The 24,077-nt window shown below is 50.2% G+C and overlaps 2 protein-coding genes across 4 annotated transcripts in view; one reads left to right on the top strand and one right to left on the bottom strand.

The window, feature by feature from the left end:
• GRK6 (G protein-coupled receptor kinase 6) overlaps positions 1 to 20,778 on the bottom strand; it is a 34,717-nt gene extending 13,939 nt beyond the window's left edge. For 2 of the 3 annotated variants that reach the window (XM_053567497.1, XM_053567495.1), the window contains exon 1: positions 1,552 to 1,763. In XM_053567497.1, the coding sequence (XP_053423472.1) occupies positions 1,552 to 1,603 (52 nt within the window). In that variant the 5' untranslated portion in view covers positions 1,604 to 1,763. Of the gene's footprint in view, positions 1 to 1,551; positions 1,764 to 20,665 lie in introns of those variants that run through there. The other variant, XM_053567496.1, reaches the window with a different exon arrangement.
• F12 (coagulation factor XII) lies at positions 16,130 to 24,077 on the top strand. Its single transcript, XM_053567494.1, has 14 exons — positions 16,130 to 16,227; positions 16,573 to 16,630; positions 20,153 to 20,252; positions 20,400 to 20,470; positions 20,746 to 20,856; positions 20,995 to 21,126; positions 21,265 to 21,369; positions 21,525 to 21,690; positions 21,784 to 21,998; positions 22,103 to 22,334; positions 22,559 to 22,695; positions 22,791 to 22,940; positions 23,493 to 23,641; positions 23,733 to 24,077. The coding sequence occupies exons 1-14, from the start codon at positions 16,171 to 16,173 to the stop codon at positions 23,898 to 23,900; spliced, it is 1,851 nt and encodes a 616-aa protein (XP_053423469.1). The 5' UTR covers positions 16,130 to 16,170; the 3' UTR covers positions 23,901 to 24,077.

Here is a 24,077-nt window from a genome sequence, read left to right as displayed (position 1 = left end):
CATGCTCCATCCCAACCATTCCATCAAAAGGGATACTGAAGATCAGAGAGAACAGATTTGTCTAAAATCAAGTAGGTGAGAAGTGTTTGGTTCTCTAGCAGAGTCACCAGTCCCTAGTCTAGCCATACCACCCTGTGCCTTGCCCGTAGCCTCACAAAGCTCATCTGAAGGTGGCCAGGCAAGGCAGTGCCCCCAGCAGGCCTGAGGCTTGAACTGGCTAGAGCCCGAGGGAGGGAGGCCTGGCTGGGCTTTTCCTACCCCTCCTCCCTGGCTGGCTGGATGACGAGGCAGAACAGAATCAGCAGATGCCCCCAGAGGCTGGGAGGAAGGCCTTGCCTCTGGGCTCAATAAGGGACAGGAGATAAGACAGTCATGCTAAGCACTAAGGACCAAGGCTGCCATGCCCATTTCTAAGCAGAACCTCATCAGGGTGGGCAGGAAGTATCAGGTGTGACACCCAGTTGGGGGCTCCTCTGGGCTTCCTATGGACTGAACTGGGCATCCTGTGTCCTAGCTTGAGTCAACCACAGTCTTGCTGTGTAACCTGGCACTAGTCCCTGGTCCAAGCATCCCATCTATAAAATGGGGCAGAAAGGTGAAGCAGATACCTCTTTCAGCCTTGAAGCTCAGCAAAGAGTAGAAAAGCTGCCTTGATCTCCCTACTCTAAAGTTCCAAAAAGAAGAGTATTGTTCACTGCTGGTTCCCTAGCACCCAGACATGGCAGAGCAGAGTATGTCCAGTGATCATGTTACTTAGATGGGCTGTGGCAGGTGAGGGACAAACTGACCACAGGGCAGCAAGAACAGTTTTGGCCCTTCTGTATCCCCAGGGCAGGTGGGAGGAAGCAGGTGCCTGACAACATCTGGTGGGAGCCATGAGGAGCTCCACACACACTCAGTTCAGCATCCTGGCTCTCCACCAGACTGGCTCCCCCAGACAGGCCTTTGCACTTATAGTCCTGACAGCCCGACATGCTCAGCTCCCGTGACCCTAGCCCACTAGAACTTATTCTTTCTGACAGAAATTGTGACCCATTTCCCTCTGTCCTCAGTGTCCTGAGGCACCAAGGAAGTGACAGTCATACTGGCAGCATTTGTGACCCGAAGTTTCCCCAAGTCTGGCACGCAAAGGCTGTGTTCATTCATTCTCCAGCCTTTACTTAACGCCAACTTTGCGCAGGGTCAGGCTGGAAGCTGAAGCCTGGGCCTGGGGCACGTGGGGCATCGTCTCACCTCTCACCTCAGAGAGGCTCAACTGCGGCTCAGGTCCCACCCTTCCCTCTTCCTTCCTCTCTCCTTCCCTCATCCCCTCACCCCCGCCCCCGCCGCGAGGGCGGCGGCCTGACCCCCAACCCTTCCTGGGCCTGAGATACCAAGGGCAGGTGCTGAGGAGGAAGACTAAAGGCCGAAAGGGTTTTAGTGTCTGCATAGGTTGCGGGGCGCGGAGCCCGGGACCCCAGGGGATCAGGCAACTGGGGCGCCCTGCCGAGCTCAGAGGCCCCGCGCCCGCGCTCCCGGCACCCGGCCCGACCTCAAGACCGGTCTCCTCACCTTCTCGGGCCTTAAGTAGCACCGTGTTCGCTACGATGTTCTCGAGCTCCATGGGCTACGGCGCCGCAGGGCCCGCGGGGCTGCGCCGCTGGCCCGGTTCGCGCGCGAGGGCCCGGCCCGGATGGCGATCAGCGCGGTTCGGCTCGGCTCTCAGTGACCGCGCCGCGGCCTCCCCGGCCTCCCCGGCCGCCGCCACCCGCCGCGCACTCTCCGCCCCCTCCCGGGGCCACCCGGGCGCCGGCCCGCCCGGCCCCGCCCTCTGTTTACCTTACTGGACCAATAACTGGGAGGACGCTCCCCGCGCCGTCTTTCCATTAGCCTGCCTCTTCATCATCCCCCGCCCCTGGAGCCACGGATTCGGTCTAAGGAGTATAGGGGCGGGACTACTACGTCATCCATTCCCGGTTGGTCTGAGGGCGGGGTTCAGCCCCTAGGTTCGAATTTCTAGGCTTTCGTAGGATACCCAACTGCCAATTAGGGGCGAGCCCTCCTCCTGGACAGCGAAGGTGGGTCCTCTGGGTCACGCCCAAGAGACAGGATGTGTGATTGGATGAAGCTAACGTCGGTCATTTCCAGAAGTGCATTCTGATTGGGCCATGAGCTGGGGGTGTGGTCCGTTCGGAACCCTTTGGCTAGCTGATGGCTTTTCTAGGGTTTTGTTAGGGACCCGCGCTCAATATTTTGGGCCTCCAGTGTCCGGCCGCGACCTTGTTTAGTAATTTGTCCACCCGAATTCCCTCGGGTCTGTCCATCGTGGAAAGTGCACATTGGAAGCGAGGAGAGGCCCAGAGGAGGCTAGCTGCCTCCTCAGCAGCTTTCCGACTTTCTGCCCAGGCGCCGCAGGCGCCTCTGCCCCGCCCCCGCAGCAGGATGTTGTGATTTCTCTCCACCCACACGGCCTCACCCTCCCTGGGCCTCGCTGCCTTATAAGGCAGCATCACCGTCCTTGAACGTTGGGATGAGCTCACACCCATTATACAGGTGGGGAGCTGAGGCCCCGGACGTCAAGTAGTTGGCTCCAGGCCGTAGACTAGAGGAAAACAAGGCTAGAATTTTACAAGGCTCCGAATTTTACTGAGGGCTAGCTCAGCCCTCCACTTCTTCCGCTCCTACTTCACACAGCAGGAAGTAGAGGCTTGCCCAAACTCTAAGAGTAAGGCAGAGCCTGATTCAGCTAGGCTTCTCTGATCCCTGTGCATTCATTCATCCAAAAATACTTACAAAGCACAGGCTTTGTGCTAGGCACTGAGCCAGGTTCTGGGAATACTGTGGTAGCAGCAAGATAGCCAAGCTCCCCACTTACATGCTACAAGTAGGGAAGATAAAGGTAACGGTCCTGTAAATAAATAAATAGATGGCTTCAGAGGGTGATAAGTGCTATTACGACATTAATACAAAATAAAGAAAGGGGAATGGTCTCAGAGTATGGTATTTGAGCAGACCCAGAAGAAGCAGCAGCAAGGGCAAAAGGTTCTGGCCCTAGAATAAGTTTGGTACATTCAAATGGTCTGAAATGAGACAGAGGAGAAAAGATAGGATAAGGAGGGCTCTATAGACCATATCCAGGAATTTGAGACTTCTTTCCTAAGTGAAATGGGAAACTTTTGAAAGTATACTTGAAAAAGATGGGGGGGAGGGAGAGGAAGGTGATGGAAGAAGGAAGAGCAGAGAGAGGAAAGGGGGGTGGGGTCTCCACATGTGACACACTTTTGGGGGGCAAGACACAATTGTAAGAGGGACTTTACCTAACAAATGTGATCAGTGTAACCTGGTATCTTGTACCCTCAATGAATCCCCAACAATTAAAAAAAAAATCACTCTAGTGGACTCTTGCCAGGTACAAGAGTGGAAGCAGAGAGACTACTCAGGAGGGTATAGAGTTCCAGGAGAGAGATGATGGTGGCTTGAACTATAGCAAGGTGGCCATGGAGAGGGAGAAAAGTCAATGAACCTATTTGAGAGTTAAGGTAAGTACCTTGAAAAAAGTAAAGGCGGTGGCTGGTGGGATATAGGACAGATACTTCACTTGGTGAAGGCTGTTGCATCCAAGTGAAATCTGAGGGTTAAGTGAGAATATGCAGGTTTTGAGGTTACCGGAATGGGGAGAGGAAGAGCCTTCTGGAGAAAGGGGTATTACACACTCAAAGATCTGGAGAGGAACGTAGGAAAGTTCCTGCTTTCAGCACCTGAGGGCAGAACATTGGAAGAGTTTAAAGGCACACAAAGGGGTGTGGAAGAGGGGCAAGAAGGCAAGATGAGTTCTTTTTTTTTTTTGTGGGAAAACTCTTTTTTATTTTTTTTTTATTAAATCATAGCTGTGTATATTAATGCGATCATGGGGCACCATACACTGGTTTTATAGACCGTTTGACACATTTTCATCACACTGGTTAACATAGCCTTCCTGGAATTTTCTTAGTTATTGTGTTAAGACATTCACATTCTACATTTACTAAGTTTCACATAACCCTTGGAAGATGCACCGCAGGTGTAATCCCACCAATCACCCTCCCTCTGCCCACCTCACCCCTCCCTCCCCTCCCTTTCCACCTTCCCCCTATTCTTGGGTTATAACTGGGTTATAGCTTTCATGTGAAAGCCATAAATTAGTTTCATAGTAGGGCTGAGTACATTGGCTACTTTTTCTTCCATTCTTGAGATACTTTGCTAGGAAGAATATGTTCCAGCTCCATCCATGTAAACATGAAAGAGGTAAAATCTCCATCTTTCTTTAAGGCTGTGTAGTATTCCATGGTGTACATATACCACAGTTTATGGGAAGATGAGTTCTTAGGAGGGGCCTGGATCAGGGAGGTCCTTGGAAATGAGGTAAGGAGTTTGGACTTCCATTTGAGTTAGTGGGGAGCTGTCAAGGAGGTTTTAAGCTAAGGAGTAGTGTGATCAAGTCAGATTTGCTTTCACAGAGAGCTCTGGGCTGCACTGTGAAAGATAAGCTATGGGTCAGGGCTTGGGAGACTGACTTGTTTTATTTTATTTATTTATTTATTTGTGGAGACAATCTCATCTTAGCTCTCAGCAACCTCAAACTCTTGGGCTCAAGCAATCCCTTTGCTTCAACCTCCCTAGTAGCTAAGACAACAGGTGCCCACCACAATACCTGGCCATTTTTTAGAGATGAGGTCTTGCTCTGGCTCAGGCTGATTGCAGTTGTCATTGTTGTTTAGCAGGCTGGGGCCGGGCTCGAACCTGCCAGCCTCGGTGCATGTGGCCAGCGCCCTACTCACTGAGCTACGGGCTCTGAGCCTGTCATCGTTATTTAGCAGGTCCAGGCTAGGCTTGAACCCACCAGCCTTGGTGTATGTAGCTGGTGTCCTACTCATTGAGGTGTGGGTGCCGAGCCAGCAGCCAAATATCTTAAGACATGGCAGAGCAATGTGGTTCATGCCTATAATCCTAGCACTGTGGGACACCAAGGCAGGTGGATTCCTTGAGCTCAGGAGTTCAATAGTGAGACTCCCATCTCTACTAAAAATTAGAAAAACTAGGCGGCGCCTGTGGCTCAAAGGAATAGGGCGCCAGCCCCATATGCTGGAGGTGGTGGGTTCAAACCCAGCCCTGGCCAAAAACTGCAAAAAAAAAAAAAAAAAAAAAGAAAGGGCGGCGCCTGTGGCTCAGTGAGTAGGGCGCCGGCCCCATATGCCAAGGGTGGCGGGTTCAAACCCAGCCCCGGCCAAACTGCAACAAAAAATAGCTGGGCGTTGTGGTGGGCGCCTGTAGTCCCAGCTACTCAGGAGGCTGAGGCAAGAGAATCGTGTAAGCCCAAGACTTAGAGGTTGCTGTGAGCCGTGTGACGCCACGGCACTCTACCGAGGGCAGTACAGTGAGACTCTGTCTCTACAAAAAAAAAAAAGAAAGAAAGAAAAGAAAAGAAAAACTAGCCAGGCATTGTGTTAGACACCTGTAGTCCCAGCTACTTGGGAGGCTGAGGCAAAGGGATTGCTTGGGCCCAAGAGTTTGAGGTTGCTGAGAGCTAAGATGATGCCATAGCACTCAACCCTAGGGCACAGAGTGAGACTCTGTCTTAAAAATCAAAAACAAAGACGACAGGTGGGAGACCCTTTAGGAGCACCATTAGAGAGAGGAATGAGGGTGTCCTATGGAACTGGGATGGGAACTGCCAGTCCTTACTTGGCAATTGGTAAGGAATGAAGAGAGAATGGTGATATCTATGACTCTCAGGTTTCAGTTTTTTGCCTACAGCCAAAGTGATCTCTATTTTTTTTTTTTTTTTTTTTTGAGACAGAGCCTCAAGCTGTCACCCTGGGTAGAGTGCCATAGCCTCACAGCTCACAGCAACCTCCAACTCCTGGGCTCAAGCGAGTCTCCTGTCTCTGCCTCCCAAGTAGGGGACTGCAGGCGCCCGCCACAATGCCTGGCTATTTTTCGTTTGCAGCTGTCATTGTTGTTTGGCGGCCCAGGCTGGATTCGAATGCACCAGCTCAGGTGTATGTGGCTGGCGCCTTAGCCGCTTGAGCCACAGGTGCCAAGCCTCTATTTTTTTTTTTAAGAGGCAGATCTTACTGTGTTGCCCAGGCTCAAACAATCCTGCTGCCTCAGCCTCCTGAGTAGCTGGGACTACAGGTGTGCATCACTGTGCTTAGCTTCCAAAGTGATCTCTCTCTCTCTCTCTCTTTTTTTTTTTTTTATGTAAAGACAGAGTCTCACTTTATCACCCTTGGTAGAGTGCCGTGACATCACACAGCTCACAGCAACCTCCAACTCCTGGGCTTAAGCAATTCTCTTGCCTCAGCCTCCCGAGTAGCTGGGACTACAGGCGTCCGCCACAATGCTGGGCTATTTTTTTGTCACAGTTTGGCCAGGTCGGGGTTTGAACCCACCACCCTCGGTATATGGGGCCGGTGCCTTACCCACTGAGCCACGGGCACCACCCCAAAGTGATCTCTTTTTTTTGCAGAGACAGAGTCTCACTTTATGGCCCTCGGTAGAGTGCCGTGGCATCACACAGCTCACAGCAACCTCCAACTCCTGGGCTTAAGCGATTCTCTTGCCTCAGCCTCCCGAGTAGGTGGGACTACAGAAAAGTGATCTCTTTTAATAGAGAAATCTCCAACTGACCATCTGAGAGATGCACTTCTAGGACATCATCCTACTAACATCACCGCATTCAAGCAAACTAAGAAACGCTCAAGCTGATTCATTGCAACATTGTTTGAAAAGATAGATTGCACTCATTGCACTTAATAGAGACAAGTTGAGTAAAATTTGGCCCTTTCCCACACAAGAATACCATGTACCATGTAGTTGTTTTAAAAAAAGTGTGGGGGTATTCATTTACTGATATAAACAGTCTCAAAGACATATTGTTAAATAAAAAATACCAAAGTGCAGAACAGCATGTAAGGTTTGCTACCATTTGTGTAAGAAGGGTCTGGGTAGGCCAGGTTATGCTGCAATTACAAACAATCCCCAAACTTCAGTGACTAAAAACAACAAAAGTCGGCTTGGAACCTGTGGCTCAAGCCGCTAAGGCACCAGTCACATACACCTGAGCTGGTGGGTTCGAATCCAGCCCAGGCCTGCCAAAAAACCAACGACGGCTGCAACCAAAAAATAGCCAGGCATCATGGCAGGCACCTATAGTCCCAGCTACTTGGGAGGCTGAGGCAGGAGAATCCCTTCAGCCCAGGAGTTGGAGGTTGCTGTGAGTTGTGATGCCACGGCACTCTACCCAGGGCAACAGCTTGAGGCTCTGCCTCAAAAAAAAAAGTTTATTTTTCACATACCCACATGTCCTACACTGGGTGTTTTGGTGGTGGGGTGGCTCTGAATAGACATGGTACTCACTCAGGGCCCCAAGATGACAACAGCTTCATTACAATTTGTACTTTTACAATGGCAGACACCAAAAGAAAATGGAAAATGTGGTAACCATACGATAGACCTTAAAGCTTGCACTCAAAAGTGACACGAGTCATTTCTGATCATCTTTCATTGGTCAAGCAAATCATATCACCACAACTAACTTTAAAGGGGTGGGGAGGTACAACACAACTCCAACAAATTGTATTTTCTAAAGGTAAGTGTAGCAATACGCTTCCATCCCATAGGCTCTTCTACAAGGGGATCTTGCTATGCCACGTGGAGAGAGGGTCAAATTTCTTCCCCTTGGATTTGATCTGACCCTCTTGTCATCAGTAGACTATGGTAGAAATGATGCAGAATGAGGTCTGAGGCTGGGTCAGAAAAGGTCACACTGCTTGGTTCTCTTAAAATGCTTGATCTCCAGAAGGTTTTTCTTGGGCTATTCCCTTGCAATCAGCTGCTGTGATGAGAAACCCACACCAAATGGAGAAGCCACACCATGGGTACTCACTGTGGTGACAATCTCAGCCGAGCCCAGCCTTCTAGTCATCCTACCCTAAGCTCTAGACATATGAGTGAAGAAACCTCCAGGTAATTCCAGCCGATGGCCATGCATGTTTCTCCACCTGAGGTCTCTGGCATTGTGGGCAGAGACCAGTCATCATGCTGAATTCTACCTGACTTCCTAACCTGCAGAATCTGCAAGCATAATAAAATGGGTGTTTTATGCCTCTAAGCTTGGAGTGGTTTGTTATGCAGAATAGATACCTGTAATAATTACCATAGGCCTGGAAGGTCAAGAGAATTGGAACTATTGAGTGAACTAACACTACCAACTGGCACAGATGAATTTGCTTATATATGCATAGATTGCCTCTGGAAGGCTATGTGAGGCACCAGAAAGGCAGGTTATCTCTGGAAAGGGGAAATTAAGTGGCTGGGGATAGGGCTGGGAGAGAGGTTTTCCATCCTCTATCCTTTTAAACCTTTAATTTTGTATCATGTGACTGGATTGCCTATATATATATATATATATATATATTTTTTTTTTTTTTAAATTTGAGATAGAGCCTCAAGCTGTCACCCTGAGTAGAGTACCATAGCATCACAGTTCACGGAAACCTCCAACTCCTGGGCTTAAGTGATTCCCTTGCCTCAGCCTCCCAAGTAGCTGGGACTACAGGCGCCTGCCACAACACCCGGCTATTTTTCTTTTTTTGGTTGTAGTTGTCATTGTTGTTTGGCAGGCCAAGGCTGGTTTCGAACCTGCCAGCTCTGGTGCATGTGGCTGGTGTCTTAGCTACTTGAGCTACAGGCGCCAAGCCTATATATGTATTTTTTTTTTTTGAGACAGAGCCTCAAGCTGTCGCCTTGGGTAGAGTGCTGTGGCATCACGGCTCACAGAAACCTCCAAGTCCTGGGCTCAAGCGATTCTCCTGCCTCTGCCTCCCACCTACAGGCGCCCGTCACAACGCCCGGCTATTTTTTGGTTGCAGCATCATTGTTGTTTGGTGGGCCCAGTCTGGATTTGAACCCGCCAGCTCAGGTGTATGTAGCTGACACCTTAGCCGCTTGAGCCACAGGCACCAACCCTATTTTTAAAACAATCAACCTGACCCCATCACTCTCTTGCTCCAAACTCTCTGGTGGCTTCCTGTGGTGGACACCCAGTGATCTATGCTTCCTGGTATTAACACCCTTATGCTCCCCTTGAACATGGGCTGGACTAATTCTGATGAGAGGAATGAGGCCAAAGTGACGGAATCCCACTTCCAAGATTAGGTGACTAAAAGACTATGGCTATTATTGTAGGTAGTCTCTCCCTCCCTCACTGGCTCAGTCTAAGGGAAGCCAGCTGCCATGTAGCGAGATGGGAGAGACCTATGTGGCAGAGAACTGATGTCTCCAGCCAGCAGCCAAGAAGGATCTGAGACCTAACAACAACCTTACAAGTGAGCTTGGCAGTGGATTCTCTACTACTCAAGATTGCCTGCAGCCCCAGCTGACCTTCTGATACAGCCTTGGGAAAGACTCTGATCCAGTGGCACCCAGTGAAATAGTGCCCATGTTTCTGATCCACAGAAACCATAACATAACCATTTGCCTCTTTTTTGTCCAGTGACCAGGTCTTACTCTGTTGCCCAGCAGGCTGGAGTACAATGGCACAACCATAGCTCACTGTAGCCTCATACTCCTGGGCTCAACTGATCCTCCCATCACAGCCTCCCCATCAGCTGGGACTACAGGTGTGTGCCACCACACCCAGATAACTTAAAAAATAAATTTTTTTTTGAGACAGAGTCTTACTTTATCGCACTTGGTAGAGTGCCATGGCATCATAGCTCACAGCAACCTCAAACTTTTGGGCTCAAGTGATTCTTTTGCCTCAGCCTCTTGTGTAAAGATGCCATTGTGTTAGCCTGAGTGACTGGAGGGACAATGGTGCCAACAGCCAAGGCGTGAAGGATGGAGGCCTGGGTACTTTCTGATGGCCCAAACTTCTCTTTGAACATGCGGTTTTATAACCTTTTAGAATCTATGCCCCAAGTCTCTGTTAAAGAGGAATGGGGTTTATGTTTGTGTATGTCTGTGTACATCCAGACACCTGTGAGCTGAACTTGATGGTTCTCACCCCATGTGCCCACAGCCCAGCTGTAGAAAGAAGCCAGGTGCCTTTTTACTCTTGTCTAAAGTAGTTGACAGAAGACACCCAGATGTGTGAGGAGAACTGGGGCAGGTGTGCAGAAATTGCTGAGAAGAGTGTGCCCACAAGGGAAAGTTTCTTTGTAACCTTCTATGGATTGAGCTCCACCTATACCGCAAGCTCTGCCTTTTCACAGGCATTCCCATTTAAAAACCTCAACAGGTGAGCCAGACAGTGTAAGTGCCCATTCTTCACCAAAGAGGGGTGGCAGTTAAGGGCCAGAGAGGCTGAGTTCCTTAGCCATCACCACACTGGGGGTCGAAGCTAAGATGAGATTGGAAGGTTTCCTGACTCTAGTCCAGTGCTTCTCTACGCTGCTCCTAAATTCATTTTTTCTGTCCTTTAAGCTACTGTCCTACACAGCTGATCATGAGGGATTTATTTTGTTTTAGGAATTTCCTGGTATTAATGTATGCACTCTTGCATCAATTAGGACTTTGGGTTGTAACTAAAATTGGCTTAGGCAAACAAGAGAATTTATTGGTGCAAGTAACTGAAAAGTATTGGTGGTGGTTCTAGAGACTTCAAGAGTCTCTGGATCCTGGATCTCAAATGGCGTCACTCAAAATCTCTCTCATACCCTGGCTTGCTTTCAATCTGTGTTATCTTTGTTATTAGGCAGGTTCTCCCTCTGAGATGTTAAAGATGAGTGCCAGCAGCTCCAGGCTTATTTGTTAGGAATGCGGCAACATTTGTGGAAAAAGAAAGCTTTAGGCACAAAGAGAAAGCTTTAGGCACAGTGGGTCACACCTATAATCCCAACAATTTGGAAAATTGAGGTGGGAGGATCTTGAGGCCAGAAGTTCAAGACCAGGCTAGGCCACCGTGAGCAAGAGTGAGACTCCATCTCTTAAAAAAAAAAAAATGGCCAGGCGTTGCCGCAGCTACTTCGGAGGCTGAGGCAAGAGGATCACTTGAGCCCAAGAGTTTGAGGTTGCTGTGAACTATGATGCCATGGCACTCTACCAGGGGCAAGAAAGTGAGACTCTGTCTCAAAAAAAAAAAAAAAAAGACCAGCCTGGGCAACAAATGTTTAAGACCGTCTCTACAAAAAATACAGAGTTAGACCCTTGTCTCTATTTTTTTTTTTTTTTTGTAGAGTCAGAATCTCACTTTACCGCCTTCGGTAGAGTGCCATGATGTCACAGGACTCACAGCAACCTCTACTTCTTGGGCTTCTGCGATTCTCCTGCCTCAACCTCCCGAGTAGCTGGGACTACAGGCACCCACCACAACGCCCGGCTATTTTTTGGTTGCAGTTCAGCCGGGGCTGGGTTTGAACCCGCCACCCTCAGTATATGGGGCTGGCACCCTACTCACTGAGCCACAGGCACCACCCAGACCCTTGTCTCTAAAAGAGACAGAGAGGGCGGTGCCTGTGGCTCAAGGAGTAGGGCACCAGCCCCATATGCTGGAGGTGGCGGGTTCAAACTCAGCCCTGGCCAAAAAAAAAACACTGCAATAAAAGAGAGAGAGAAAGCCTCTATCTTGATATGCCAGCAAAAATCCCAGGGCTGCCTCTTACTGGTTTTATTTGGGTCAGGTGTTCATTTTGCACCAATCACTGAGGACAGAGAGAGATGGTTTTCTGATAGGCCAGGTCTGGACCATATGCCCACTCCCTCCTCAGCCAAGGAATAGGGTAAGCTTTATTTTGTGAATATTGGTGGACAGAGGGGATAGGTGATGCCCCAAAGAAAACACTGAAAGCCCCTACTAGAAGAAGGGAGAATGAACCCTAAGCAGGGGAAATGATAGCCATTCATCACAGTCCCTCAAATTATATTCCACAGCAATATAAAAATTCAATTCCTTGAATTTTCTGAAAGTAAAAGAAAGGCAGTAGGAATTGAGAGAGGTGGACAAATTTGAGAAATATTTAGGAAGTGGAATGAACAGAATTGGGTGGCTAATTGGGCTGGAAGCCATGAGGAAGAGAGCGTTCTTAGCTGCAAGCAAAAGAAAATGACTCTAGTTACATAAACAAAAGGTAATATATGTATGAGAATTCCCTCAGGGGTTCACAGCATCGACTAGAAGAAATAGGCTTAAAGATGGGTAGAAATTAAGGGGCACAGAAGGATGAGGAAGCAGGAAGTACGTGATATTCCTTAAGCAGATGCTGCGGTTGTCCACCTAATATCCATGCCACTCCTCTTCCTTGTTTGCAGAGTCGCTTTCTGCTCTGGTGGCCACTTTACCTCACATACTTCTGACCTAGCTCCAGAGTTAATTGTCTAAGCCTCTTACCCTTGCCAGAGACAGAGAATTGTCATGTTAGTTCTGGCCAATGAGCCATGAAGGGAAGTCTGCTTAGGATTTTTTAAGGAGGGTTTCTTCATTCCTAAGAAGGAGCTAGTTGAAGAAAAGATGCCTCTCCTTCACTTAAACACAAGTGAGGAAACTTGTGGGATTTCTGGGAGCCACGGCAGCCAGCCTATGACCATGAGGGCAGTCCTCCTGAAAGTTTGCACGCTGAGGACAAAAAGAGGAATAACTTGGGTACTTGATGAAATTGTTTAGTTTAGTTTTGTTTTGAGACAGAGTGTCACTTTGTGGCCCTCAGTAGAGTACTGTGGTGTCGCAGCTCACAGCAACCTCAAATTCTTGGGCTTAAGCAATTCTCTTGCCTCAGCCTCCCAAGTAGCTGGGACTATAGGTGCCCACCACAACACTCAGCTATTTTTAGATACAAGGTCTCTCTCTTGCTCAGGCTGGTCTCGAACCTGTGAGCTCAGGGCAATCTACTCACCTTGGCCTCCCAGACTGCTAGGATTACTGGAGTGAGCCACTGCACCCAGCCCATGATGAAATTTTTTTTTTTTTTTTAGAATAATACATTTTATTGTATGCATTTAGGTAGATTATACATGCACTATCTATAAGTTTCATTTCAATATAGCAAAGCAAGTATTTTTTTAAAATGCTACTAAAAAGGAGTTTGAATCCAACAGGGTTTTAAATCACTGACAGAAACTTCATTAAGATTATTTATACAGGCTGGGTGTGGTGGCTCATGCGTAAATCTCAGCAGTCTGGGAGGCCAACGCAGGCAGACTGCCTAAGCTCACGAGTTCAAGATCAGATTAAGCTAGAGCAAGACTCTGTCTCTAAAAATAGCTGGGTATTGTAGCCGGTGCCTAGAATCCCAGCTACTCAGGAGGCTGAGGCAAGAGAATCACTTGAGCTCAAGAGTTGGAGGTTGCTGTGAACTATGATGAATGGGACTCTACCAGGGGCAACAAAGTGAGACTCTGTCTCAAAAAAAAAAAAACAAGATTATTTATGCAGATCACCAAAGTCAAAGACAGGTGCTTTCTAGAAAGGTTAAATCCATTCATGTTCCCACTTCAGTACTCATTAATGGGATTAATAGCCATGATGAAATTGTTAAACCACTGAAAGCCCTTTCCTGGAGGCCCTCTGCTGACCTCTTATGACATGAAATAATGAATTTGAATTTTCTGTCTATGTAAACTTTGTTTTGGGGAGGGGCACTCTGTTCAGGACACAGGTGGTGCAATATCAAACCTCCAACTTTTTTTTGCCATAGTGTGTGGTGTGGTCAAGATTCAGAGTCCTGGGAGAGAACATCCAGTTGGCTGGGTTTAGATCCTTCTGGCTACATTATGGTAGAAAGAGGTTGATCTGGTCCATTAGGCTTCCACAATGGGAAATGAATTCTAGAAAGTACCTGTTCACCATACAACTAGGGAGTGGTGACCGGCAAAAAAGAAACTGAGAGACTAAAGGAAGAATTGGGGGGGATAAGTACTGAACATCCCAATGTCCAATGGACCTAATGCCTCATCTCATACTCCCTCTACCCTGTGCTCACCACAGTCTTCATTTGACATGCTGCATTCAGGCTTCTGTGCAGTTGCATCACTCACTCCGCTTGCAAATCCCTAGGCATTATGAAGACTTGTTCAAAAGGCCCCATCTATTCAGAAGGGGAGCTGGCTTCTCCCCAGGAAAAAGCAGCCAGTATGGGACTAGCCCTAAGGCCAAGGTCTATGTGCAGGTGCAATCAATAACTGATAAGGAAAGCCAGGCAGTGGCTAATGCCTGTAATCCTAGCACTCTGAGAATCCGATGAGGGTCCTGAGCTCACAAGTTTGAGACCAGACTGAGCAAAAGTGAGATCCCTGTCTCTACTAAAAAAAAAAAAAGAAAGAAAGAAAAGCTGGCGGGTACCTGTAGTCCCAGCTACTTTGGAGGCTGAGGCAGGAAGATCACTTGAGCCTAGGAGTTTGAGGCCACTAGGGATAAGACAAGACCCAGTGCCTTTTATGGCCTATAGAAAGACAAATGCCCTCACTTCTGCCATATTCTATACACGCACAAAACAGCTCTGACTCAGTGTGGAAGAGGCATGAACACCAGCAGTGAGGATCAATGGAGACCATCCTGGAGGCTGCCTACCATGGCATCCTTCTGGCCTTCCTTCCGTTTGCTCTGCTTTTCCTGTGTGTTGGTTTCCTTCTCAGACAGGCCCTCCTCAAATAGCGACAGAGATGATCATCAACATCTCCGGGCCCACATTCTATGTGCTTAGTGAGTGGTGAGTGACCCCAGTGGAAAGAGATTGGCCTAACTTGTGTATAATGCTAATCTCTGAGCCAATTACTGAGGTCTAGTGGTTGGTGCCATGCTCTGAGTGGTCAGAGCAGTGCCACACCTCCAGCCCTAGAGCTGAGGGTACCATTGGCAGCACTGGAGGCCCTGTGAGGAAGGGGTGGTTCCTAAAATAAAGATCGAGGTATCATTACTGAACCAGGACAAGTGCTCAACAGGAAAAACAGCACATGTCCACCTCATTTCCTCTCTTGTGCTCCAACTATACACTTTAGTGCCCCTTGATTTAGCATTTTTGCTTTCTTGCCTCAACAGAATTCTAAGATGGCCCCCAAGATCTCTATCCCTGGCACCCACATACCCTTTTCACAACTATTCAGTCAAACACTAATCTAGATGCTTCTGAAAGAATTTTGCAAATGTAATTAATGTCCCAAATCAAATTGACCTGAAGATAGGAAGATTATCTTTGGTGGGCCTGACTTAATCAGATAAGCCCTTAAAAGGACAGGGTTCTTCCTGGCAAAGGAAATTCAAAGAGTGACAGAGTCAACACAGGGGAAATCATTTGTTGCTGACTTAGAAGATGGAAGGGATCCTCTAGAATGCAGGCATCCTCTAGAAGCTGAGGGTGGCTGCTGGCTGATAGCCTAAAAGTCTACATTACCAAGGAACTGAATTCCGCAAACCACCTGAATGAGGTTGGAAGGGAATCTTTCCCCAGAGCTTCCAGAGAATTCAGCCTTGATCTCAGCTTTGGAATATCCAATCAGTCACACAGTACTGGATTTTGGATTTACAGATTTGTGAACTAAGAAACAGGTGTTGTTAGTTCAGAGCCTGTAGCTCAGCAGCGAGGGTGCCAGCCACATACACTGGAGCTGGCAGGTTCGAATCCAGCCTGGGCCTGCCAAACTACAATGACAACTACAACCAAAAAATAACCGGGCATTGTGGCAGATGCCTGTAGTCCCAGCTACTTGGGAGGCTAAGGCAAGAGAATTGCTTAAGCCTAAGATTTTGAGGTTGCTGTGAGCTGTGATGCCACAGCACTCTACCGAGGATGACATAGTAAGACTGTGTCTAACAAAAAAAAAAAAGAGAGAGAGAGAGAGAAACAGGTGTTGTTTTAAGCTAGTAAGTTTATGGCAATCCCTTATGCCAGGGAGCTTCTCTTTGCTATCCTTAGCCCCTGCATTCCCAGATAAGGACCTGGAACATAATAATGTCCCTTCTCCTCTTCCAGTCCCACTGTCCAGGCAAGAGAGGGGAGCCCAGCTCTCCATCATTCTATCACCCCCCAACAATCCCAGTTCCCTGGCCCTCAGGCCTACAAAGGAAGCAGGTCTGTTTGGGTTTCCACATACAGCCTATGTCCCACCAGGCCAAGGGGGGCAGCTTGACCAATCTCTACTTCCCAGGCCTCCGAGACCTTTGATCAGCCCTATCGATCTGGACTCCTGGACAGGGAGTCAGACTAATGGACAGACACCATGAGGGCTTTGCTGCTCCTGGGGTCCCTGCTGGTGAACCTGGAGCCAACACTTTCAGTGAGTGCTGTAGGAACCAGGATTGTGTCAGGAGGGTCCTGGGAATCCCTAACACAGTTGTGGTCTCTGCCTATGACCTGAGTCCATGTAACTAAGAGGTCTATATGGAAAGATGAAGGCCCAGGCAGAGGAGACAGACAACCAGAATGGGTGGGGAGGAGGGCAGAGACTGTGTTTCGGAGGGATAGGTAGCCTTTAGGAGATGATGGAAGGTGAAGGGAGGGATCCAGGTCTTGGGAAGAAATCTCTGCATTTCTGGGCTGTGAGAGGAAACTGGGGACTAGTGTGGGATCTGGGACAGGCAATGACTTTCTAGGCAAATTCCCTGTCTTCTCGCCCACATAGCCTTCACCGTGGAAAGCCCCCAAGGAGGATAAGTACAAGGCAAATAAGCACACAGTGGGTAAGTAGCTTGGTTCCTTCTCCTAAGATACCTGTGGGTGCCTGAATATGGTAAGGAGTGTGCAGTCTTGGGGCCCTTGGAGCATGGGAGGGATCCTGGGCACTGTTCATATTCATCTCCAGGGTTTTCCTGGCTGGTTTTCAGACCTGAGTGCCCACTATGTCCCAGGTCTTGTGCCCATGTATGCTGGGGACCCAGAGCGATAGTGAGGTGTTTGCTTCTTGAGGGCAGGGCTCAGGCTGTGTCTGAGTGCCCAAGAGCCTGACTTGGAGTGGGTGCTTGAGGTGTGTGCTGCTGGCTCCTACCTTGGTCTCCCAAGATTCTCTTCTCTTTTCCTTTCCTCAATATCTCATGGGCATCAGACATGCCATGCAGAGGCCAGGGCCCTGGATGCGTAGGGAAGGGGGTCCAAATGCCTCTGAATCCTGGCTTTATCACCTAGGAGCTAGGTGGCTCTGGGTGAATGATTTGACCTCTCCAAGCTTCAATTTCCCCATCTTCAAACCAGGCTGGTAATAGTCAGCCTCTTAGGATTGTTGAGAAGGAAAAATGAGTTGTTAATCCATGTGAGGCACTCAGCCCAGAGCAGTGGTTCTCAACCTTCCTAATGCCTCCTAATGCCATGACCCTTTAATACAGTTCCTCATGTTGTGGTGACCCCCAGCCATAAAATTATTTTTGTTGCTACTTCATAACTGTAATTTTGCTACTGTTATGAATCATAATGTAAATATCTGATATGCAGGATGTATTTTTATTATTACAGGTTGAGAACCACTGGCCCAGAGCTTGGTGGATGGTAAATGCTTTAAAATGCTTTAGGCCTGATATGGTGGCTCAGGCCTATAGTCCTAGCACTCTGGGAGCCGAGGCAGGTGGATTGCTTGAGTTCAGGAGTTTGAGACCAGCTTGAGTAAGAGTGAGATCCCATCTCTACTAAAAATAGAAAAAAAAAAAATTGCGGGTGGCACCTGTGGCTCAGCGGTTAGGGCGCTGGCCCCATATGCCGAGGGTGGCAGGTTCAAACCCGGCCCTGGCCAAACTGCAACAAAAAAATAGCCGGGCGTTGTGGCGGGCGCCTGTAGTCCCAGCTGCTCGGGAGGCTGAGGCAAGAGAATCGCCTAAGCCCAGGAGTTGGAGGTTGCTGTAAGCTGTGTGATGCCACGGCACTCTACCAAGGGTGATAAAGTGAGACTCTGTCTCTACAAAAAAAAAAAAAAGAAAAAAAAATTGCTGGGTGTTGTGGTGGGTGCCTGTAGTCCCAGTTACTTGGGAGGCTGAGGCAGGAGGATCACTTGAGCCCAAGAGTTTGAAGTTGCTGTGAGCTACAGTGGTACCAGGGCACTCTACCAGGGCGACAGAGAGGCACTTTGTCTAAAAATAAAGAAATAAGGACTGGGGAGGTGGCTCATGCCTGTAATCCTAGCACTCTGAGAGGCTGAGGTAGGTGGATTGCCTGAGCTCACAGGTGTGAGACCAGTCTGAACAAGAGTGAGACCTCATCTCTAAAAAATTAGCTGGGTGTTGCAGTGGGTTCCTATAGTCCCAGCTACTCAGGAGGCTGAGGCAAACGATCTCTTGAGCCCATGAGTTTGAGGTTGCTGTAAGCTATGATGCCACAGCACTCTACCAACGGCATTAAAGTGAGACTCTGTCTCAATAAATAAATAAATGATAAATAAAAAAACAACCAATGAAATGCTTTAAACCTATTAGCTTTTATTATTTTAGATGAGGGGTGCCTGCCATCTCCCTCTTCTAGCCCTGCCATAATTCCCTATTGCCTTTGTCCTTCAAAGCACTAAATATTTGCTCCTAAAGCATGCAATGTAACAGAGCCTATGAAATAGGATGGACCCTGCTCTGGTGGGCCTGGCCTGGTGGGATCAAGCTCCTTGGCATGACATTGAGGCCCAGCACAATCCAACTCTGGCCTCCCTCAACTCTTCCCCTCACTCCACACCCAGTTTCATGCTTGACTTGATCTTGGGACCCTAATCACCTACCTAAGGTGCCCCTCCTCTCTGTGCACCCCATTTGCATCTCAAAGGTCCATCCCAGATCCCTCTTGGGAGGCTGAAGCAAGAGGATCTCCCTTTACTGTCCTGGCCCTAGTTTGACTCTCAGCAAGTCCCACTGTACCTTGAACAACAAAATAGCTGCCAATTATTATTGAGCACATACCATGTGCCAGACACTGTGCTAAAGTGTTTTACAGGCCTTACATCTCATTAAGTTTCATGATACTCCTTTGAGGTAGACACAAGCAATTCTCATTGTTTGCAGGAGTTGTGCTCTATAAAGTTCCTGTAGGCTGGGCACGGTGGCTCACACCTGTAATCCCAGCAGTCTGGGAGATTGAAGTGGGTAGCTTGCTTTAGCTAAGGAAATTGAGACCAGCCTGAGCAAGAGTGAGACCCCAGCTTTAAAAATAGCCAGCATTGTGGCAGGCACCTGTAGTCCTAGCTACTCAGGAGGCTGAGGCAAGAGGATCTCTGGAGCCAAAGAATTTGAGGTTGCTGTGAGCTATGAAGATGCCCCAACTCTCTACCCTAGGCCTCAGAGTGAGACTCTGTCTCAAAAAATAAATAAATAAAATCTTGGTAAACAATGAATTTGCAAATACTGTTAGGTTCCTATGAGCCTCTGGTCATAACATTTTCATCAACCATCAGTATATAACCTTGTATTATGTGTGATTCTGCCTGATCACATCTTATTTAATATATGTGTTGTCGGTTCATTTACATTGAACTTACAGCCAACAGCACTGTAACTCAGGCCTGAACAAAGTTTGTGTAACACACATTTTCTCTATAAGGTACATCATAGCCTTCCTGGGCTTAGGAGCACTAGACAGCTCTTCAGCAATAGGCTCAAGGGCCATTTCCAACAGCAAGAAGAATGTTGCACTAGAGTGTGAAAGGATCCAACAGCAAGAAAAACGTTGCACTAGAGTGTGAAAGGACTTTTGTTCATAATATGCAAGCTGATACAAGCAGTAGCAGAATCTACTACTTGGGTCCTTGTTGGATCTTTGCTGGGAGTGACCATATTTTTCACTGTTCTGTGTATCCCCACAAATGACCACGAAAGCATAGTATTAATTTGAGGTTTACAAACAGATTTAGTCAAGTAGGCAGACTCTCAAATATAGAACTGGTGAATAATGGAGATCAACTATACTATTATTATTGTCATTTTACAGATGAGGAAGCCAAGGGTCAGAGTGGTTAAGTGACTTCAATGTTCAACAAGTATTTAGTAAGCACCTACTTTGCAGCAAGCACTCTTCCAGATCTTGAGGTTGCAGAATCGCCCAGGGTCACCCACTGAGCAGGGGGTGGAGTCAGGAGCCTACTCTTGCTGTCTGACTCCAAAACCCAGCTTCTTAAGTGAAATGCTGTCTTGAATGCACAATGATCTTTTGGAGGGTCTGTCCTTTCTCCAACCAGACCCTGATGGGTGGTACCAGGGAAGTTCGGCACAGAGAAATCCTCAGGGAATGTGTTATCCCTGCAGTTCTCACTGTCACCGGGGAGCCCTGCCACTTCCCTTTCCAGTACCGCCGGCGGCTATACCATAAATGCATCCACAAGGGCCAGCCAGGCCCCCAGCCCTGGTAAGACTACCTAGTAAGAATTGGGGCATGGGCCTGGGAGAGATGGATTCTACCCATCCTTCTGTCCAAGGAACTTTGCTTAGAGAGGGGGAGTTCTAGTGGGCCAGGTCCCTGGGCAGAGCAGGGAAACCTCATCTCTTTCTACAGGTGTGCCACCACTCCTAACTTCGATCGGGACCAGCGATGGACGTACTGCCTAGAGCCCAGGAAAGTGCAAGGTGCTGCACACAACCTCTGGGGTGGCCCAGGGCCCTCTCTTCCTTCCTAGTTACTCACCTGGCTATCATAAGACCGCATACACCTGGGGTCCCTCCTGCCACAATACCCTTTAGAAGTCCAGAGGGAAGTTCTGGGAGGGGGTAGCTCCATTTTGCATGTGGGCAAACTAAGGCTTGGAAACATGCCATACTCACCAAGTAGGATCAGGGAGGGACTTGGCCTCCATCTGTCTGACTCAGGCTCCCCACTCCTCTTCCCACTGTGTCCATCTCAGACCACTGCAGCAAACACAACCCCTGCCAGAAAGGAGGGATGTGTGTGAACACACTGACTGGCCCTCACTGTTTCTGTCCAGAACACCTCACTGGGAAGCACTGCCAAAGAGGTAAGGAGATACCAAAGGTTAGGGGAAGGGGCACTGGGGACAGGGGCCACCCTGGGCCTATGGAAGAGGTTCTTAGGTCCCCAGAGACTCTGCACAGTCCAGGGCTACTCTGAGACCACTGCTTACCTTTACCCCCAGAGAAGTGCTTCGAACCTCAGCTTCTCCGGTTCTTCCGTGAGGATGAGACATGGTACAGATCGCAGCTGGGAGGTGTGGCCAAATGCCATTGCAAGGGGCCTGACAACCACTGCCAGCAGTTGGCCAGTAAGGGTGAGCAGATCCGCTGGTAACTGGCCAGGGAGGAGGGATGGAGGTCAGGAGGAGAAGCTGGAGGAAGGCCAGGTTGTGCGTGGGTGGAAGGGAGCTCACCGTGGGGCCCTGGGGCAGCTCAGTGTGCTCCTTCCCCAGCCTGCTTCACCAACCCATGCCTCAACGGTGGCCGCTGCCTGGAGGCGGAAGGCCACCAGCTGTGCCAGTGTCCCACGGGCTACACGGGACCCTTCTGCGACATAGGTGAGTGAGGGTCCCAGGGGAAGCAAAGGTCCATCCCCCACGGAGAGGGAGGAGGGAGGGGGTAAAGTGGCTGCCCGATCCGGAGGCGAGACAGTATACCCACCCTCCCCATACTCCCCACCTCCTCGAGTGCGGAGGGCTTGCTCTCTTTCTAGACACTGAGGCGAGATGCTACCAGGGCCACGGACTCAGCTATCGCGGCATGGCCAAGACCACACGCTCAGGTGCACCATGTCAGCCGTGGACCTCTGAGGCCACCTACAGGAATGTGACTGCGGAACAAGCGCTGAAGTGGGGACTGGGCGGCCACGCCTATTGCCGGTGCGCGGGATGAGACCCGGCCGAGCATCCCCCTCCCCTGGCTGCCCTCTGGGGCTCCTGTCGCTGTAACAGGGCCACCTGTTGTGGTTACAGGAACCCGGACAATGACACCCGTCCGTGGTGCTTCGTGTTGAGCGGCCACCGGCTGAGCTGGGAGTATTGCGACCTGGCACCGTGCCAGCCCCCAGCCGGGGCGGCGCCTCCAATCCGGATTCTCCCGGGGCGTCAGGACCGGCCCTTGCCCTCGCATCCGTCATTGCAGAAGCCTCAGCCCACGACCCAGACCCGGCCTCAGTCCCCGACCCCAGGTAGTTAGGAAGCGGAGGAAGTCTGAGCGGAGAGTTGCTCGGGCCAACTAGATTCCAGCCACCTGGCGGTGGATGCCCGGCTTCAGCCTAGGTTCCTCCCACAGGTTTCCTCGCAAAGCCGGAGCAGCCGTCTTCCCCGACCAGGACCCGCCTGCTCGGCTGCGGACAGCGGCTCCGGAAGCGGCTGTCCTCGGTGAGACGAGTCGTTGGCGGACTGGTGGCGCTTCCTGGGGCGCACCCTTATATCGCAGCGCTGTACTGGGGCCACAGTTTCTGCGCCGGCAGCCTCATCGCCCCCTGCTGGGTGCTGACGGCAGCGCACTGCCTGCAGGACCGGCGAGTACCCGCCCGCCCATCGCCCCTCCCAGGACCCTAGCTCCTCCATTCTCCCAGTTCAGCTTCCAAGACGCCCTTCCACACCCGATCCCGTTGTCTACCTATTCCGCCCCATCCCTCTCTCTCCGCCCCGCCCTAGCTCCCAGGGGTTCGGGAGCAGAGGACTCCCCTAAACACTTGTAGCGGGCTTCAAGCATGCTACCTCCCCCGCACCCCGCCTGCAGGCCGGCGCCGGAGGAGCTGACGGTGGTGCTTGGCCAGGACCGCCATAACCAGAGCTGTGAGCAGTGCCAGACGCTGGCCGTGCGCTCCTACAGCCTGCATGAGGCTTTCTCGCCCATCAGCTACCAGCATGACCTTGGTGCGTGAGGGAGCCCCCGTGGGGAAGAGAAGACAGGGTAGGAAGTGCTCGGGGCCTCAGCGTTCCTGCTTTACGCTCTTCTCTGCCTGGGTTAGCTCTTCTGCGCCTACAGGAGAGCGCGGACGGCAGCTGCGCGTTCCTGTCGCCTTACGTTCAGCCGGTGTGCTTGCCGAGCAGTGCCGCTAGACCCGCCGAACCCGAGGCCGCGCTCTGCGAAGTGGCCGGCTGGGGCCACCAGTTCGAAGGTAGGCACAACAAGCTTGGGCGGGTGAAAACCTTTAGCTACAGGGATAGGCCACAGAATGCCACAACTTTGGTATCGTCCAGGGTGCTTGTAGGAGAGGTGGCGCCTCTCCTGATGGTTTGTGAGAATATGTAAGGCCCTTGTCCTGCAGTCTGCTCCTCCCAGGGTCTGAGATTCACTGTTGGGGTCCCCAAATCTCTGGGGGTGCAGGGAGAATCGCACTTTCCCTTGGCTTCCTGTGGGAGCTTGGCTGCAAGGGCCACTAGGATGCTGGCCCGGTATTCGCTTCAGCAGCTCGCGGGCTCTTTGGGAGCCAGGTTCTGAGACACTAGGTGGGAGGTGAGAGTGGGGTTCCTGCTTCTACTCCACCCACTCAAACACGGCTCTTCTCTGGATCTCAGTCTCCCAGCCTGTGAAACGGAGTTAATGGCAACTCCCTCCTTCTCTGGCTTGTCATGAGAGAGGAAGGACGTGACCAGGTTTAGGAGTGCCTGTCGCAGCCTCATCCGTCCATTGTCTGGGAGGGTGTGAGGAAGATGCTTTGGTTTCACAGGGGCGGAGGAATATTCCAGCTTCCTGCAGGAGGCGCAGGTACCCTTCATCTCCCTGGAACGCTGCTCCGCCCCAGACGTTCATGGGGACTCCATCCTCCCTGGCATGCTCTGCGCTGGCTTCCTCGAGGGCGGCACGGATGCATGCCAGGTGAGCCTTCAGGTTCGGATGTTATGCTCCCACAACCTTATCAGGTACACACCCCAGGTCAAGGGCGCTGAGCTGCGTGTTTCCAATCCAGGGTGATTCTGGAGGCCCGCTGGTTTGTGAGGACGAGGCCGCTGAGCAGCGGCTCACTCTTCGAGGCATCATCAGCTGGGGCTCAGGCTGTGGTGACCGCAATAAGCCAGGTGTCTACACCGATGTGTCAAACTACCTTGCTTGGATCCAGGAGCACACTGCTTCATGATTGTCCAGGGACTTGTCTTCTCCCCCTCGGTGATTCCAGAATGGGACAGTGACCAGGTTGATCATGGACGGCAAAGATTACGTCCCATTCTGTCTCCCCAACCCCCCAACACCACCATCCCTGCACAAGGCATGGTGCAAAAACTCAATAAAGCTTTGAAAATACTGAGAGACTGCA

This window comes from Nycticebus coucang, chromosome 17 (genome assembly GCF_027406575.1).
Source record: "Nycticebus coucang isolate mNycCou1 chromosome 17, mNycCou1.pri, whole genome shotgun sequence".
NCBI lineage: Eukaryota > Metazoa > Chordata > Mammalia > Primates > Lorisidae > Nycticebus > Nycticebus coucang.
The sequence above is the reverse complement of the archived record's forward strand: the minus strand, read 5'-3'. Positions and strand labels throughout refer to the sequence as shown.

Coding starts and splice junctions, on each gene's coding strand:
- F12 (XM_053567494.1), top strand. CDS start 16,171: ATGAGGGCTTTGCTGCTCCTGGGGTCCCTGCTGGTGAACCTGGAGCCA. Junction 20,253..20,399: donor CAGCCAGGCCCCCAGCCCTG/GTAAGACTACCT, acceptor CTCTTTCTACAG/GTGTGCCACCACTCCTAACT. Junction 23,642..23,732: donor GCGGCACGGATGCATGCCAG/GTGAGCCTTCAG, acceptor TTTCCAATCCAG/GGTGATTCTGGAGGCCCGCT.